Genomic DNA, 17,600 nt, shown 5'->3' with positions numbered 1-17,600 from the left:
GGCATAACATTATCTTTTATAAGTTACCCAAAAATTGGGTATTATACTTGTGTGCACTAAAACTATGCGTTTTATAAACTGTCGCGCAAATATGCAGCACATAGAAAAAATTGCAACCACAATCATTTTTATTAATTTTGTTCTCTAGGGCAGTGATGGCAAACCTTGGCACCCCAGATGTTTTGGAACTACATTTCCCATGATGCTCATGCACTCTGCAGCTTAGGTGAGCATCCTGGGAAATGTAGTTCCATAACATCTGGGGTTCCAAGGTTCACCATCACTGCTCTAGGGTCTCTAGGTAAAATATATATATATATATATATATATATATATATATATATATATATATATATATATATATAAAATCTTTGAGGGTTCTAAGTAATTTTCTAGCAAAAAAAAATGCTGATTACTATGTCTTTTTGGGTCTCACAAAGGATGAAAATTTAGAGGTTGATTTGATAAAGGCAAAAAACTGATTCGCTTTGCAATTTGTTTTTTGCTAAAGCTGAGTAAATGAGGGTGAGCTCTTCTGGCATCAATCATCCAATAATGTGCAAGCAAACATGCTGTTTCTTTAGTTTTTTTTTTTATTTACTTGTACATGCTTGGGTATTCTAAACTTTGCAGCCTATGTCTCTTTAGGAAATCAACCTCAATATCTCATCCAAATGCAGTTTGGTTATGATGAACAACTATATATTCACCACTAGATGGCACACTTACCTAAATAAATAGAATCCTTGCCAGCCTGTTGCATTTTGCTTTGGATGCCTCTCGGCTTTCACCTAATTGCATTCCTATCAACATATCTCTACTGACTAACCTAACTGAATGCATGTAATGTTACAAACTGTCATCTGGTTTCTGGTTCATTGCCCACAGTACCGCTTCTGCGGGTAATATATTATTCTGACTTTCAAAGACAGAAAGAACTATTAAAATAGATAATGGGATTGACTTGGCAATGACTTAAAACAAAGCCTACCAGCCCTCTGATGTATTTGTTAAAAGCTAAAATTTAAATTTGTGGATGAAGCCGCGTTTAATGGTCCTGCATTTGAGCTGTTCTGGTGATTTTATTTTTCCCATGTGTAACCCTTAGTTTGGGATCGTGTCTGCAGCAGCATTATTTTCACCTCTAAGTGTGTACAAGCAGGTATTTAACCTCTTCATCCCCAGAAGATTTTACTCCCTTCCTGACCAGAGCACTTTTTGCAATTTGGTACTGCGTCGCTTTAACTGACAACTGCGCGGTTGTTTGATGTTGTACCCAAACAAACGTCCTTTTTTCCCCACAAATAGAGCTTTCTTTTGGTGGTATTTGATCATCTCTGCGGTTTTTATTTTTTGTGCTATAAACAAAAAAATCTGACAATTTTGAAAAAAAAACAACAATCTTTTGTACTTTTTGCAATAAATAAATATCCCTATTTTTTTTTAAAAGCAAATTTTTTCTCAGTTTAGGCCGTTCTGTATTCTTCTACATATTTTTGGTAATAAAAATAGCAATAAGCGTATATTGATTGTTTTGCGCATAAAACGTATAGCGTCTACATGTTAGAGGATACATTTATATCATTTTTTTTTTTTTTTTTTTTTTACTAGTAATGGCGGCGATCTGCGATTTTTATCATGACTGCGACATTATGGCGGACACATTGGACAATTTTGACACAATTTTGGGACCATTGGTATTAATACAACGATCAGTGCTATAAAAATGCATTGTTTACTGTAAAATGTCACTGGCAGTGAAGGGGTTAACTCTAGTGAGCGATCAAGGGGTTAATTGTGTTCTAACTGAAGGGGGGGGTAAGGGACTGACTAGGGGAGATGACAGATCGCTGTTCATGCTTTGTATGGACAGACGATCTGCCACTTCTCCCCTCAGAGAACTGGGATCTCTGTGTTTACACACAGAGATCCCGGTTCTCGCCATGTTACGAGTGATCGCGGGAGCCCGGTGGTCATTGAGATCGCCGGGCACTCGCAACAGTTCTGCGGGCGAACTGCGTGTGTGCACCTCCGCCAGCGCCCCTAGTGGCCACCAGAGGGAGCGACGTAACATAACGGCGATTTGCGCAGCCGAGCCATGCTGCCGCAGTACAACTGCGGCGGTTTGTTGGCAAGCGGTTAAGGTACAAAAATGCACCAGTACTTTTTTTCCCTCCCCCATCCCCAAACATTTATCTGCTGCCCTCGTCACAGCTGCCAGGTGTGGGATTGATCACCGCCATTCCCCTAACTCCTGAATCTGCAGAAGACACTGAGGGCTGTGCTGTGGTAGGCTCCTGCTGCCATCAGTCAAATTTCGGAGAGGAGGGAGCAGAAGAGTGGCTTGCAGGTACTGTTTGCCAATGCATGCACACAGCTTAAGGGGATGATATCTAACCCGTATGGTCCAACCAAATGCTGACATTAAAAAGAAACAGACTACCGTTTCAGCCTTATAGATGTGTGCTTTACTAAACCACACTGATCACTCCAGCCTCACCTTATAACAAAACACCTGATCCCATATGAAATGAATTCTTGACTTTATAAGTATACCCCTCTATAGAATAACAAACATCGTATGGTGTTGATTGCCTTGGAAAGTTAAGACTGGTGGTACAAGTTTGGTGTCTCCAATCTCTCTCTCTTATGTCTTTCTAGACCTCATGTACACGGGGCGCTGCTAAAAGGACGTTCAGAGGCAGTTGAACGCTTTTTTCAACTGCCCCTGAACTCATTCAATGTTATCCTATGTGACCATGTACACAGTCTTGTTTATTGACGTTTTTAGGCAGTTGCGTTTAACAGTGTTTCTTCTAAAGCAAAAAAATGGGTTCAGACGCCAAAGATTTCCACGATTCAGACGGCAAAACGCGACTAAACGCGTTATCGGCGTTAAGGCGCGTTTTCGTTTATACGCATTTTTACCCTATGTTTTAGACCCGAAAAGACAAAAATATGATGGAAAACAATGAAAAATATAGAAAACAAAATTGTTTAAAATGTTTTAATTACTTGCGATGCTTCATAGACCCCATATATAGCCCTTGATGCAATGCAATACACCACTAGCATTGCTGTATCCAAATTTTAATTGGAATTTGACCCATATGTTCAGAATTGACCAAGATGACCCCCACCACTGAGCTTGACCCCTGACTTGATATATTATAAAAAATAAAATTAACGTTTAAATTAGCATAAAATAAACTAATTTTTTTTAAGTAATTAAAAAACAAAAATACCATATACAACAGAAAAAAATCAAATAAATATATTAATCAATTAATATTTAATTATTAAAAATATTTTTAAAAATTGACAAAAATGTTTTATATATTGTAAAAAATTTAATTAACGTTTTAAACTTGCGTAAAATAGACAAAATGATTTTCTTTTTCAAAAAAATAAAGGAAAAACAAATGCATCTATCTATCTATCTATCTATCTATCTATCTATCTATCTATCTATCTATCTATCTATCTATCTATCTATCTATCTATCTATATTTAGAAAATATGCTCATACCTGATCATCACCAACAGACGTTCCTCTGGTCACACACTCTTCTTCATGTTGGTGTCCATGCATGTCAGACTGGGTCGTACTTTTGGACATGCTTGTGAAATAAAAAAAAAAGGAGTTTGCCCCAGCGTCCCGTGTACATGGAGCCTAATATGCTCAGGTGCTTTTAGCAACTACAGATGGAGTTTTCTTTCCCAAGGTCTTTGTTTTTTAGATCTATTCAACTCTGCCATGCTCTTAAAGTGTTACTAAACCCACAACAGTAAATTCTGTCTGAATATGCAGTAAAGCATGCTGGTTATACTCATTGTGGTACCTAAGGGGTTCCAAGGTGAGTATAACTGACCCTCGACCCTTATTACACAGATCAAGCACTATTACCCAGAAAGCACTTGGATTAGAAAGGAATTGTCATCTTCAATCTGATTCAGCCCATAAGTATAGCCAGTATTTCTCTGAGGAACCACAAAGCCCAGCTCCACATACTGTATACATCAGATATTCAGAACAACCAGGGAAGGAATTCATCTTTCAAGCTGCAGCCCCACATCCTCCTCCTCCTGCTGTTCTTCAGACCTTCAACCAATCTCCTGCATCTCCTACTGTTATATATGTTTGGCAAAATAATGAGAGCTCAGACCACAGCTCCTGTTAGAGCGACGGGATTCATCGTTTAGAATCAAAATTGCGATCTTTTTCTATTCCCGATCTTCAAAACAGCATGTCACGATCTTTCTAACAAGTGTAGAGAGTTCTCACAGCAGGAAAAAAAATCCAAGAAACCTGCCAAGTTTTATTATAACAGGGGAATAAGTAGAAACAAAGTATATTTTCATCTTTTTATCACAACTCTGCATGTAGATGAGGGAAGTTTAACCATTTAGGCCTTGTGTACACTTCTACTGCTAAACGGACATTCAGAGGCAGTTGGACACTTTTTTTCATGTGCCCCTGAACTCACTCCGCGTTACCTTATGTGTACATGTACACAGGTTCATTTACTGTAGTTTTTAGGCAATTGCGTTTATAAAAATGAGTTCAGATGCTGAAGTTTCCAACGTTTAAGACGCCAACCATGGCTAAACACAGTAACCCGTGCTTAGCCGCGTTTCATTTTTGTCCATTAATAAAAATAAAATTTATATATTTCTTTTTTAGAAACACTTCTAAACGCAAACGCTGCAAAACGCCATAAGACACGGCGCGTGAATGTGGCAAAACGGACATTTTAAACGTAGGTTACTATTTGTCAAGTTAAATCATTCAGGAGAAGTTGTAAAAACGTCCTGTGTACATGAAGTCTTACAGACCAAATCTTTTCTGCCATTTGTTGCTTACAAGTAAAAATCATTATTTTCTGCTAGAAAATTACTTGGAGCACCCAAACGTGATATATATATATATATCTCTTTTAAACAGAGATCCTAGAGTAGGGATATGAAATTAGCGGACCTCCAGCTGTTGCAAAACTACAAGTCCCATCATGCCTCTGCCTCTGGGTGTCATGCTTGTGGCTGTCAGAGTCTTGCTATGTCTCATGGGACTTGTAGTTCTGCAACAGCTGGAGTGGCTAATTGCATATCCCTGCCCTAGAGAATAAAATGGTGGTTGTTGCAATATTTTATGTCAGACTGTATCTGCGCAGCAGTTTTTCAAAAGCAATTCTTTTGGAAAAAAATACAATTTAATAAAAATAAACGGTAAAGTTAGCCCAGTTTATTTGTTGTATAATGCGAAAGATGTTACACTGCGAGAATCGTGATCTTTATTCTAAGCAAAAAAAAATGCCAGAATTGTGCAGCTCTAGCTCCTGTATATGCAGTAAAAACATACTTTATTGTATTGCCTTGTTTATTATTTTCTTTTGTTCATAATTATAGCACTTTTTTCTGTAACCTCATGATATATTAACATGATGAGCTCTTTGGTTGTGTTTGAAGTCTCTGTAAGCTTCTTTGCAATTAGTAGATTCAAGGCTGCACTTCAGGTCTCCAGAAGTATAGGCTTTGTTGTTTTTGTTTTGTCTGTTCTTCTCTTTTTCTGTAACTACAAAACTGCAAACATTGAAGTCTTCTCTTCTTCAATAAAAAAATCTCTTGACGAAGATAAAAAAACCTCCTTTCCCTTTTCTTTTATAAAAAGGAACGGCTGGCCAAGTCACACAGATGTCTTCTGACCTAACACCAAAAGGGCAGCCTTCTTGGGTCCAACCCTCACATCAGGATTACACATTATATCCCCTCCTCCTTGTATACATTATAATTGGTAGTGTATGGCTTTTGTTATGGTAGTGTGACTCACTTATTATTTTTTTACTTTATATTACTTTTTTTTAGTTGGGTGGCACAATTGGAGATATTGAGGGAATGGCATTCATCGAAGCTTTCAGGCAATTCCAATTCAAGGCAAAAAGAGAGAACTTCTGTAACATACACGTCAGCCTTGTTCCCCAGGTAGGTAAACAAGCGCTTTTGTATTGAAATAATTCAAAGATGATGCTTTTAAGCAGAAAAAATATATATCCTCATTTATGTAAAAATACATGTAATGCTGTATTAATGATTACAGAGCTTCATTCATTTGTATCCAAAAACAAAAACCAGAAAAAATCCTAATTTATTAGAAATATATCATAATAGAAAGGCTGAATGCACGAAACTAATGCGCTCCACCTGGCTAATATTAAATGTGTAAAAAATACCTACAAAATATATATATATGTGAACCTAAAAAATATCCAAATACGTGTACATATGTAGGAAGCCGCCAGCAAAAAATAGTGATCTCAACACCAAAAGAAATATAAAAATGCTAGAAATGCGGCGCTACCTAAAATAAAATACAATACTCAAACACATGTAGTGCAACAGTGAATTCACCTCACTAAAAGTGATATATGTGCAATATTCAACCGTGAATATTATAGTATCCTGATAAAATACAGTGTATAAATCTTCAAAACATCATCATGCATGAAATATTAACAAAATATTAAATGTGAAAATTGCTGAATAAATACTCTTATGAAAACAGTCCGAGAAATGACGGATAATAATAAAATGACAAATGCTAAATCAAAAGTGCTTCTCTAATGAAGTCCATGCAATTAAATAGTGAGCATGTATCTCAGTTCATGCAAAATTAATAAAGTGTTCTCCAAATCCGTGACTGTCCACCGATCAACTTCAGTGCCCAATTTCAGTGCCACAACTCCGTGCACCCACTGTTTCCCCCAGCCTCTCACCTCAGAAATCAAATATATAAGCACTGCAACAAAACCGATATTCACTCGTCCTTAGCAGTCCAGCTTCAGCAGGATACCACTGTATATGTAGGAATAGTGTTTCCCCAATGTCTTCAAACAGGTAAAATTATCGTTCGTGGTACATAGGAAAGATAAGGGGAGGCTCTCATGGGTAGTAATCAATAGCAGCGTTTTAATAGATAAAATAAATCACTTACATTAAAGCAAATGACAGCAAACTTCGCAAGTACGAACGGAGCAGATGACAACAAACTACGCAAATACGAACGGAACTTCCGGTCTCGGCCGCGAACGGAAGTGATGAATGCAACACCAAAAGCTCCCTCCCTGACGCGTTGCGTCACGACCTCGTGACTTTTTCAAAGTCTGCATTGTAAATGTTGAATGCCCCCTTCCCCAGCCCAAAGATTAAAAGCAATTGCTTTTAGCCACAAGTTAAAATGGAACTTAAGTCTTGCTCGATCACTTCATGCTGGCCCCTTTTGCAGGTTTAGCTACGTATGTAAACATAAAAAAAAGTGCCTATACTGTTTAAAATCCAGTAATACACTGTCTCACCTTACTCTGCACATACTCAGTTACTCTTTATTTTTAGGCACCGTGCAGGATTTGTAGAGGCCTATCTGCTGACAGCCTAAAGATTTACCGCTGTTCAGGGGCTCTGGGCTTCAGCAAAATGGCAGCCTCTAGCTAGAAACAGGAGCAATGCTGGAGGCAATTTACAGCACGCACTAATTTTGGTAGCATACATATTAATGTGGAATGTATGTTCCTTGCTAAAGAACATTATTTTTTATCAAATTGTTGGGGATAAAGTTCCACTTTAAGATCACAATACACTCAGATCATAAATGCAGGACTGCAGTCTGGATATTTTTGGATATTTTGGGTGAGAGAAAGGAAACTGCAGAAAAAATCATGGGAGTAAATATCTAGTAGGAAAGGAAAATTAGTTCGTAAAGCAATACACAGACGTGGATACAAATGATGAAATCTGTGTAATTTAGTGTTTTAGGGCCTCCATCTGACCAAACTACCTATGAATACGTCTTGTATTAGGGTGGATGATGTAAAAGAGAAGGTGTCTGATTAAGTCTCAGGCTGCATTCACACCTGAGCGTAGCGTTTTCAAGCAGAAAATCGCATGAATTTACAGAGATTTTGCAGCGTTTTTTGCTGCGTTTTTTACCGTGATTTGCCGCGATTTTGTGCAGGGCAAAAGGTCACCAATGTTAAAAGAAGAAAAACGCCCAAATCTGCTCGATTCGAGCGACAAAAAAGGGTCCGGAACTTGTTTGAGCTTCAGGCGTTCGGCTTCAGGCGACATGGAGTGGAGATGTGAACCATCTCCATTGAGAATAATAGATTTTTTCCCCTCTAGCGTTTTGTAGCTTCAGGCTTCAAGCTACAAAACGCTCAGGTGTGAATGGGGTCTTAGGGTCCTGACCAACATAGTACTTTAGGGTGAACCAATTGATGGAATTGATCAGCCATTTTGGATGATATTTGGCTGGTTTCTATTTTTTCCTGTAGATAACTGAGAGTAGATGTGTCTGTCTGTGTTCCTTCTCTAGCCTGCATAGGCATAAGGATACACCTTTGAGCTATGCACGTGTACATGCTTATGTGACAATCTGGCAGAGCATTCGGGCAGCTGGATAGTGTATCCAAGTCTATTTTTCATATGTTTATAGCCACAGTTAGATGTTTTAATCCTGATATTATCAGGATTGATAAATGTGCAGTAGTCCAAAAAAAGACAACTGCGTGTGAGGAAAATAATCTACTCATGGAAATAAGTTTTAGAAGTATGAGTAACTGAGCTTAAGTGTGCTGGAACTACAGATGTAAAGATTTGATAATTTAAAGTAAATGACTAGTTAATGTTAATTGGGTCTATGCAGTAAGCCTGAACATTGTACATTTTTGTCCCCAATTTTTCCTGAGAAGAGCAATGCATTTCCTGTTTTGAGCCTCATATCTGTAAATATGCACTGCCAGATCAATGGCACTGCTAACTCTAACTGATTGTCTCACCTGATAAGGGTATTTGGTAAAGTTCCTATTGTGTTCCTCACTGTTCTCCTTGCTGGAGAGGACCCTGTATCTGAGAACCTGCAGTGCAAGCATCCCCATGCTTCTACTTAAACCATTCTGTCAATCTGAACCAGTCAACAGGAAGGCAGCTCTGACAGGTAGCAAAGCCCACTCCTCTATCAAGATGGCTGCCTTAAAAAAGAAGTCAGAGAGACCAAAATAATAAACATATATGCTCACCTAGATGTCTGCAGCATTGATCCGATGCTGCAGTTGTCCCCTGCTGGGTCTACACCGAGAACTGAGTGATCAGAGAATGTTGATTGTTCTTGAGTCTGCTCTGAGCACATAGCAGCGACTGTCAGTCACCACTTCCTGCTTTGCCCCTATATCGTTCAATGGAGTTACAGACACTGGAGAGACAAGGCAGCTGGCTCAGGCATTCAGTGTAACACTGAGAGGTTGAGTCAGCTGCCTATCAGGCTCCAGGGAGAACCAAACATTATTGTGGGGATCCCTGCAGAGCCTGGAACGCCTCTGCGATGTCAGCCAACAGCAGACTTTAGCCTGCTGTTGGCTGAATCTGTAAATTTGCAATGACAGATCAATGGCACTGCTGATTCTAACTGATTGTCTCAGCAGATTAGTAGCGTATTTGGTAAAGTTCCTACTGTGTGGCTCACTGTTCTCCTTGCTGGAGAGGACCCTGTATCTGAGGGCCTGCAGTGCAAGCATCCCGGTCAGTCACCACTCTCTGTTCTCCCCCTACAGCGCTCACTGAAGTGCCAGACTGTGGAGGGGCACACTGATAGGTTGAGTCAGCTGCCTGTTAGGCTCCTGAGTGGAGCCCGGACCGGTTCTGTGATGTCAGACAACAGCAGACTTTAGCCCTCTGTTGGCTAAATCTGGGTCACAGTGCAGAACTAGGTGTACTCCTGTGACCCACAAGAGAAATATGCTTATTCCACATCCACCTTATTACATTCCCTCTCGTTTTTTTGTGCATCCATGCATATGCATGCTTATATGCGCATACACACCCACGTGTTCATTCTCTTATGTCCCATCTTGATTTTATCCTCCTTATTTTATTGTCCATCAGTTTGATGGTATCAGTATTTTATTCTTGCATGATCTTCTAGCCCATAATTCGTTTTACTCCAGGTACAAACCTCGATTTTATATTCACACATATTTTTATAGAGCGCACCTTAAGCCAGTGGTGAATATTATTGTTGTTAATTTATGATTTAAAATTTATTATTGATAATCTTAGATCATTATTCATAATATTTCATGCTCCTTCATCATTTAATTTATTCCATACACACTCTTTTACATACTGTTTTACTAGTCGATCATATAGAACCTATATTTCTTGCTGCGGGAGTCCTCTAACATTTTAGCTGTGCAGGCGGAGACAGGGGAGACACACACTCTCAATTCTGATATTTTAAATGACTTTCATCGGTTCTATAAACATTTATATACTTCTAAAACCTGCTATGCCCCATCAGACCTGGCTTTGCTCCTTCAAGCTTGCCCCTTTCCCCAGATAGCCATAGTAACTAGCTTTCGATACCTGGGAGTGGTGGTGTCCCCGAATCCCGCCAAATACCTTTGGCTGAACCTGGGTCCACTATTGGATAGGCAGAATCTAATAAAACCTAATTGGATGGGTGTTGGCAGTACCCCACCCTAAAATGTATTTTCTGGCTTCACAGCTTCAGCAACAGGCCGGGTGGGGATGGGAGGCGGGTGCAGGCCCGGTGATCAATTTGGTGACTGTGCCTGGCTCTTTACTGAAGGCGGTCTCCCACATGGAGATGGACTTGCCAAGCATACCGCCCCCACTGGTGTCCTCCCTAGGAAGGTGTGGAGAGAATATCAGAAGGCTTTGAAAATAAAGGGCCCATTGCCCTTTACCCCTGTCTGGAATAACTCTAAATATTTAGAGCTTGATCTGCAGGGGTTTACCTCATGGAAGGAGAAGGGGATTTGGTTCTTTCCACTGCTATATGAGGGGGAGGTACTAAAAACTTATAAAAAATTATGTCAGGAATTCCAATTAGCCTCAAGGGGTTTTTATCAATATCTTCAACTCTGGCATGCCCTGTGGGCACAGGAACAGACCTGATCCCTGGCAGTATCATCATCGCCATTGTTGCTGGAAGTCCTCTGGGCAAATGCCTGGAGAGGACTGATATCCAGGATTTATGCAGAATTATTGTCCTTGGTCCAAGATCATGCCTCCTTCAAAGGTTGAAGTAAGTGGGGGGAAGATGTAGGGGATATAGACGAGGACCAATGGGACATGGCTTTAGAATCTATACCTACAACTATTTATCCTGCATAGAGCCTATAGAACGCCAGTGCAATCACATAGGTGGGGAAAAAGGGATTCCCCCTTATGCCCAAAATGCAAAATACACCAGGGGGACTTTATACATCTACTCTGGAGATGCCCGAAGCTCCATCGGTATTGGGCAGAGGTATCCCAGTGTATTGCTAGATTAGCTCAAACACATGTTCCATTGAACCCCCTGGTGCACTTGCTAGGGGCCATTGGTGTCGAAATGTATCCAAAAGGAATGTACTACATGATTATTAGGTTATGTATTTAGCTAGAAAAAATAGTGCACGATATTGGATGGCATCTACGGTCCCCACTGGGAAACAACGGACCAGTTATGTAAACTCCTTACTTCTTAGAGAATGCCTGGCATACAGCCACAGGAAGGCAGTGGGTTAATTTAGCCTCATTTGGCAACTGTAGCTGGAGGATCCTAGCCTTGCCACAGCTAGTATTGGACAGACTTCTTATGTAGAGATTTACTGTTTGTGATGGGGGGAGGGGGGGGTCACTGATTTGGTTATATTTACAGTTATGCTCTGGACCCAGGAGGATCCGTTGGTTGAAGAAGTGAATAATTCTGATATGTTATAAATGGTCATAAGTGCTGGCTAGTGTTCGGGGTTAGGGAGGTTTCAGAAATGTTATATACGATTGTATCCTGTTATTGCTAAAATATTATGGACTCCTGTTATGATATGGCCTATGCCTGTAATGTTCAATTTCATCTACTGATATGATTGTTTATTGTATAGCAATGGATAAATAAACAAGTTTTGATAAAAAAAAGAAAAAAGAAAAAGATTTAGCTTCTAAGGCCGCGTACACACGTGCGGACTGTTGGCCCAACCTTGTCCGCTGAACAGTGTTTGGGCGGACAGTCCGCTCGTGTGTGGGCTTTCAGCGGACAGTTTCAGCGGACAGTTGGACGGACAAGGTTTTACGGAAATTCCGAAAAACTGTCCGCTGAAACCTTGTTTCAACGAACAGTCCGCCCGTGTGTAGGCTTGTTCGTCAAACTAAGTTCCGCGCATGCTCAGAAAGGATTTTCAAGCCGAAAGTTATAATGCAGTGTATAGGACGTCGTATTTTGCGTCCCGTCGTACGTGCCGTTCACGTCATCGCGCACGGTTTCAGCAAACTGTTCGTTCGTCGTGTGTGGCCATGTCCGTCCATGCTAAGTTTGAGCGGACTGTTCGCTCAAACTGTTGGACGGACAAAGTTGGGCCAACAGTCCGCGCGTGTGTACGCGGCCTTAGCCCTTGTACACACGGTTGGACATTCCGACGGAAAATGTCAGATCGGACCGCGTTGTCGGATAATCCGACCGTGTGTGGACTCCATCGGACTGTTTCCGTCTGAATATCTGACCGACAAAGTTTTAGAGCTGGGCTATAAAATTTTCCGACAACATGATCCGATCGGACTTTGTCCGATCGTTTGTAGAGAATTCCGATCGGACAAAGTGCCACGCATCCTCAGATCAAATTACGAGACTAAAGCTATTGGCTACTAGCCTGAACGTAGTCCCGTCATAACAAAATAACATCATCACGTTACGAACGATTGGATTTTCCGACAACTTTGTCCGACCGTGTGTATGCAACACTAGTTCCGGACAAAATCCGACGGATTTTGTTGTCGGAATGTCCGACCGTGTGTACAAGGGCCAAGACTTTTTTTCTTTCTTTTTTTTTTTTTTTTTTTTTTTTTACAAGATCTTTAATTGCACATTTTCTCAAAGTATATTCAAAATACTCTTTTGTACAACCCTTAGCATTTAGATTTTGTAGCATCCTTAGCCGCCAATCAAGTTCATTAAGGGTTAACTCTAATTCGCTCAGGCTAGCTATCAGAGCAGGTTGAGCGTGCTGTCTCCTGAAATGCGCTCCCAGTATTCCTTGTGCACAGCGGTGTCACAGTCTGTGGAATCCCTTCACAGTTGGCATGACCTTAGTGGCTCTGGCATGTCCAGAGGTTCTAGTACCAGTGGAATCCAGCTTCCTGGCGAGTCCAGCGGCTCTCCACTACTGACAAGCTCCTTACTCCTTGCAGACTCAACCAATCCATCCCCCTACGCATCCATGCTCAGGACTACACCAATCTATGATATGACCTGATAATTATCCACTAGTAAGTGCATCAACTTTGTTTTTATTTAAACTCAATAAAATCTACTTACTGTACTGTTTTCTTGTCTGGTGCCATTTTCTGTTTATTTACCCAAAAGAGGTTGCCATACTTTTCCTTCTGTGTGCTGGAGGAGGGTGAGACCACCCCCCGGGTTTCTATGGTGTGGGCATAACATATCAGAAGTGACTCATGCAAATATCAGTGGGAAAGAGATTGGACAGAAATCACACTCGGGGCTTGGGATTGAGTACACACTATAGAGGGTTTTTTTTCAGTGGGTTTACAACAACTTTAAAGTACAGTAACACCTTGGTTTGAGAGTAACTTGGGTTAAGAGCATCTTGCAAGACAAGAAAACATTTTAAAAATAATAATAAAAATAATGATTTTGTCTTGATATACAAGTAGCGTCATGTCAACAGAGTATAAAAGAGAAGAGAGGCGCCTCTAAGGCTGCTTTTACACTGGGGCGGTATTCAGGTGTTACAGCGCTAAAAATAGCGCCTGTGTAGCGCCTGAAAAAAACCGGCCCCTTTAACACCAGTGTGAAAGCCGGAGGGCTTTCACACTGGGGCGGTGCGCTGGCAGGACAGTGAAAAAAGTCCTGCTAGCCGCATCTTTGGAGCGGTGAAGGAGCGGTGTATTCACCGCTCCTATACCGCTCCTACCCATTGAAATCAATGGGACAGCGCGACAATACCGCCGGCATAGCGCCGCTGCGGCGGCGCTTTGCGGGCGGGTTTAACCCTTTTTCGGCCGCTAGCGGGGGTTAAAACCACCCCGCTAGCGCCCGCAGACCGCCGCTAAAACGACGGTAAAGCGCCGCTAAAAATAGCGGCGCTTTACCGCCGACGCCGCTCCCGCCCCAGTGTGAAAGAAGCCTTAGTGTAGCAATATGGTTACATTTAATGAAGGTACATCATTTAGCATATGGTTGATGATAAAAATAGGCACATCTAAGTATGCAGGCATCCGGGGTAAAGCTGTCCACATAGACCATCCTCCTCACCGCCATCAATGTCGTCCCTTCCAAGCTTGCAATAAACTCGCTACACTATGAGATTCCTTCTGGGCTCTTGATGAGCTTATTTATCCCTAGCTGGGTTCTGGCCAGAGCTCTTTGCGGGACTGATCAACTGTGACATTTCCAGAGGGATTTCCATATGTGTTTAAGGCTTCTGTGCTGCTGTAACGGCAGTCATTAAGTCCGGTGAGTTTGCATTTCACTTCATGGTGGTGGTCTATTTGGTTGGACGCTACTACTATACAGGCATACCCCACTTTTAAGTACACTATGGGGTTTATTTACTAAAGCTGGAAAGTGCAAAATCAGGCTCACTTCTGCATAGAAACCAATCAGCTTCTAACCCCAGCTTGTTCAATTAAGCTCTGGTAATAAAACCTGGAAGCTCATTGGTTTCTATGCAGAAGTGAGCCTGATTTTGCACTTTCCAGCTTTAGTAAAAAAAAAACATTGTGTACTTAAAAGTGGGGTATGCCTGTACATCTTTTTCACTGGAATGGTGGCTTCAGCAATAGAATGCTTTTTCATCGATTTAAACCAGCCTCTCGGATATTATTTTGGACTATTTCTCTACAGTTCAGAGACATTACTATTATGTCTATATGATCTCATTTTCACCTGGTTTTTTATTGATCAGTTACTTTAGTATTGTTTTTGGGGGCTACACTCTTTATACTATTTGTGATATAAGTTGGTTTTGGCTTTACTACTTATGTGTTAGCTGCCTCTGATAATTAAATATAATTTTTCACCACACAGTGCAGAGCTCTTTACATCTTTTGGGTAAATGATAAAAACTGACTGCTCTGGGTGGAGCTGCTGTTCCAACAGTTCGACGTTAGTACATAGATCTCCTCCGCTGAGCTGTTGTATCAGAACATTGGCTGAGATCGCTGATCGCTTTTCCAACATGCTCATCCATAAGAAGCTCGCCAAAAAGGCTTCATTCTGATCGGCCAACATACACACGGGCCGAATCTCAGTCGGTTTTTATTGAACCGGTGATGTCTCCCGACATTCGGCCCGTGTGTACTAGGCATAAATCCTGCTTTTCAGAGGGTTACAGGCGTGTCAAGATATCAGGACAGACTTAAAGTGGTTATAAACTCTCATATATACCCAGGGAAGTGAACAGGCTAAGATGATACGCAGAAATGAAATAAATCTCCCTACATAAGTTTTACATGTATATCTGCTGTCTTCAGCTTTATATATTCTTTAGAAAGTGCACATTGTGTTAGAAAATGTTCTTCCTGTTTCAGCAACAGGACGGGAGTGGGGGCTCTGGGCATACACTGTGTGTGAGCTGATTAGGGGAAAGGCACGCCCCTCTACATAGGCCGAGGAACAAAGCAACTTGCAGAGCTGTGCTCTCTGCCTATCTATCTCTAAGTTACCTCCCCAAAACAAAATTCCAGCAGGTTTTATCTACAATGTAATGCTGATAACAGAGGAATGGAGCAGCAGAAAGACACTGGACTTAAAGCTTTGGAGAGAGATAAGTAAACACTACAGATATACTGTATGTGCCTAGGTCAGATTTTGTCAATCGGGTTTGTAGTATATATAAAATAGATTTATAAATTTTAATGAATAAATCGCTGTATTTATTGGGGTATTTTACATTATTTGTTGGCTTTAAGTGGCCATTTGCACATATTGTAAACACATTAATATTGCCACACTGCTCATTTAATGAAAGGGAAAATGTGCCGTGAATTTTTCAGCATTTGAAACACAAGAATAGAATCTCAGCAACCATTTTCTGATGTACTTTAAAATTCTATTTACTTTAATGCTAGGTGTTGAGGGAACTAATCTACTCCTGGGAGACCATTAGTCAACAACATACTTTGAAAAGATTTCAGATTTTAAAATACTGAAGTATAACATAAGCCTGTAACATGAAAATGAAAATTCTCTGCACTGATGTCTGATTCCCTCTGCCTAGCTTCTTTTATATTAATGTAGTGGAATATTTTAGGAAAGAAACAGGTGTGAAAATAGTTGCATCATTGATTTGTTGTATAATGACAATTAGTCATTATACTGGTGACCAAAGCACACATATGGAAACATAGGAAATTTGGGATCGTAATGGTGGTGTGTGCACTTCATCCATTGCATATGGAGACATAAGGTTTGCCACCACCTGTTGTGTTCTTCTAGAGCCCCTTAAAGCAATAGTAACCACAAACATTTATTATATTGTAGCTTACCAATTCTTAGCCCTTGTACACACGGTCAGACATTCCGACAACAAAATCCGATGGATTTTTTCAGATGAATTTTGTCCGAAACTGGTGTTGCATACACATGGTCGGACAAAGTTGCCGGAAAATCCGATCGTACAGAACGTGATAACGTTGGGTCGCTATGACGGGACTACGTTCAGGCTAGTAGCCAATAGCTTTGGTCTCGTAATTTGATCTGAGCATGCGCGGCACTTTGTCCGATTGGAATTCTCTATAAACAATTGGATGAAGTCTGATCGGATTTTGTTGTCGGAAAATTTTATATCCAGCTCTCAAACTTTGTTGGTCGGACTTTCCAACAGAAAAAGTCAGATGGAGCCCACACACAGTCTGATTATCTGACAACATGGTCCGATCGGACATTTTCCGTCGGAATTTCCGACCGTGTGTACAAGGGCTTAGATGTGATGGCTGCATTAGTTTCCTTTTTTAGGCTTTCTTTCTTTTGGTGAGAGGCATCTGCATTAGATTATTACTGGTTTTAGTAATAACTAGTACCGTATAACTAAAGGTAAAGGGTTTTTATTTCTGTCCGTGCCCCCGTTGGGGAGATTCACCCTCTCTAGTTGCTAAAAACAAAAATCCAGGCGCACACAGACCAGAGGCCAAGTGAAAAGTCAAAAAGAAAAATTAACCACTTACGGACCGCCCGCTGCAGTTTTACGTTGGCTGTTTGAAGGAGGATATTGTTATGGCAGCAGCTTGTGGTATCCTCTTCTTCAGTGGATGGTCCACTGTAAGATAAAAGTGGTCTCTGCGGCGAATTAGCTACAAGATCACGATTATCGGCGGTGGGAGAGGGCTACCCCCCTCCCGCTGCCCTCCTGTGCTCGCTGCTGCTTAACGGAGGCAGCGGCGGAGGCGATCGCATCCTGTCTACTGTTAGGTATGGAGACGAGAGAGGGGAAGATGGCCCCCACCTGTCTCCATAACAATGCAGGGCAGAAGCGACGTCAAAACGTCACTTCCACACATAGCTCTTAACCACTTAAGCCCCGGACCATTTT

General features: G+C 41.0%; 1 protein-coding gene across 7 annotated transcripts in view; it reads left to right on the top strand.

The window, feature by feature from the left end:
- The window catches only part of CTPS2 (CTP synthase 2), a 453,041-nt gene that overhangs the window by 35,433 nt on the left and 400,008 nt on the right, over window positions 1-17,600 (top strand). For all 7 annotated transcript variants that reach the window (XM_077480253.1, XM_077480248.1, XM_077480250.1 and 4 more), the window contains exon 6: window positions 5,863-5,979. In XM_077480253.1, coding sequence (XP_077336379.1) covers window positions 5,863-5,979 — 117 coding nt within the window. The remainder of the gene's footprint in view (window positions 1-5,862; window positions 5,980-17,600) is intronic.

The sequence above is a fragment of the Lithobates pipiens genome, unplaced genomic scaffold (assembly GCF_037356315.1).
Source record: "Lithobates pipiens isolate NorthernLeopardFrog02 unplaced genomic scaffold, aLitPip1_a1.2 Scaffold_16, whole genome shotgun sequence".
NCBI lineage: Eukaryota > Metazoa > Chordata > Amphibia > Anura > Ranidae > Lithobates > Lithobates pipiens.
The sequence above is the reverse complement of the archived record's forward strand: the minus strand, read 5'-3'. Positions and strand labels throughout refer to the sequence as shown.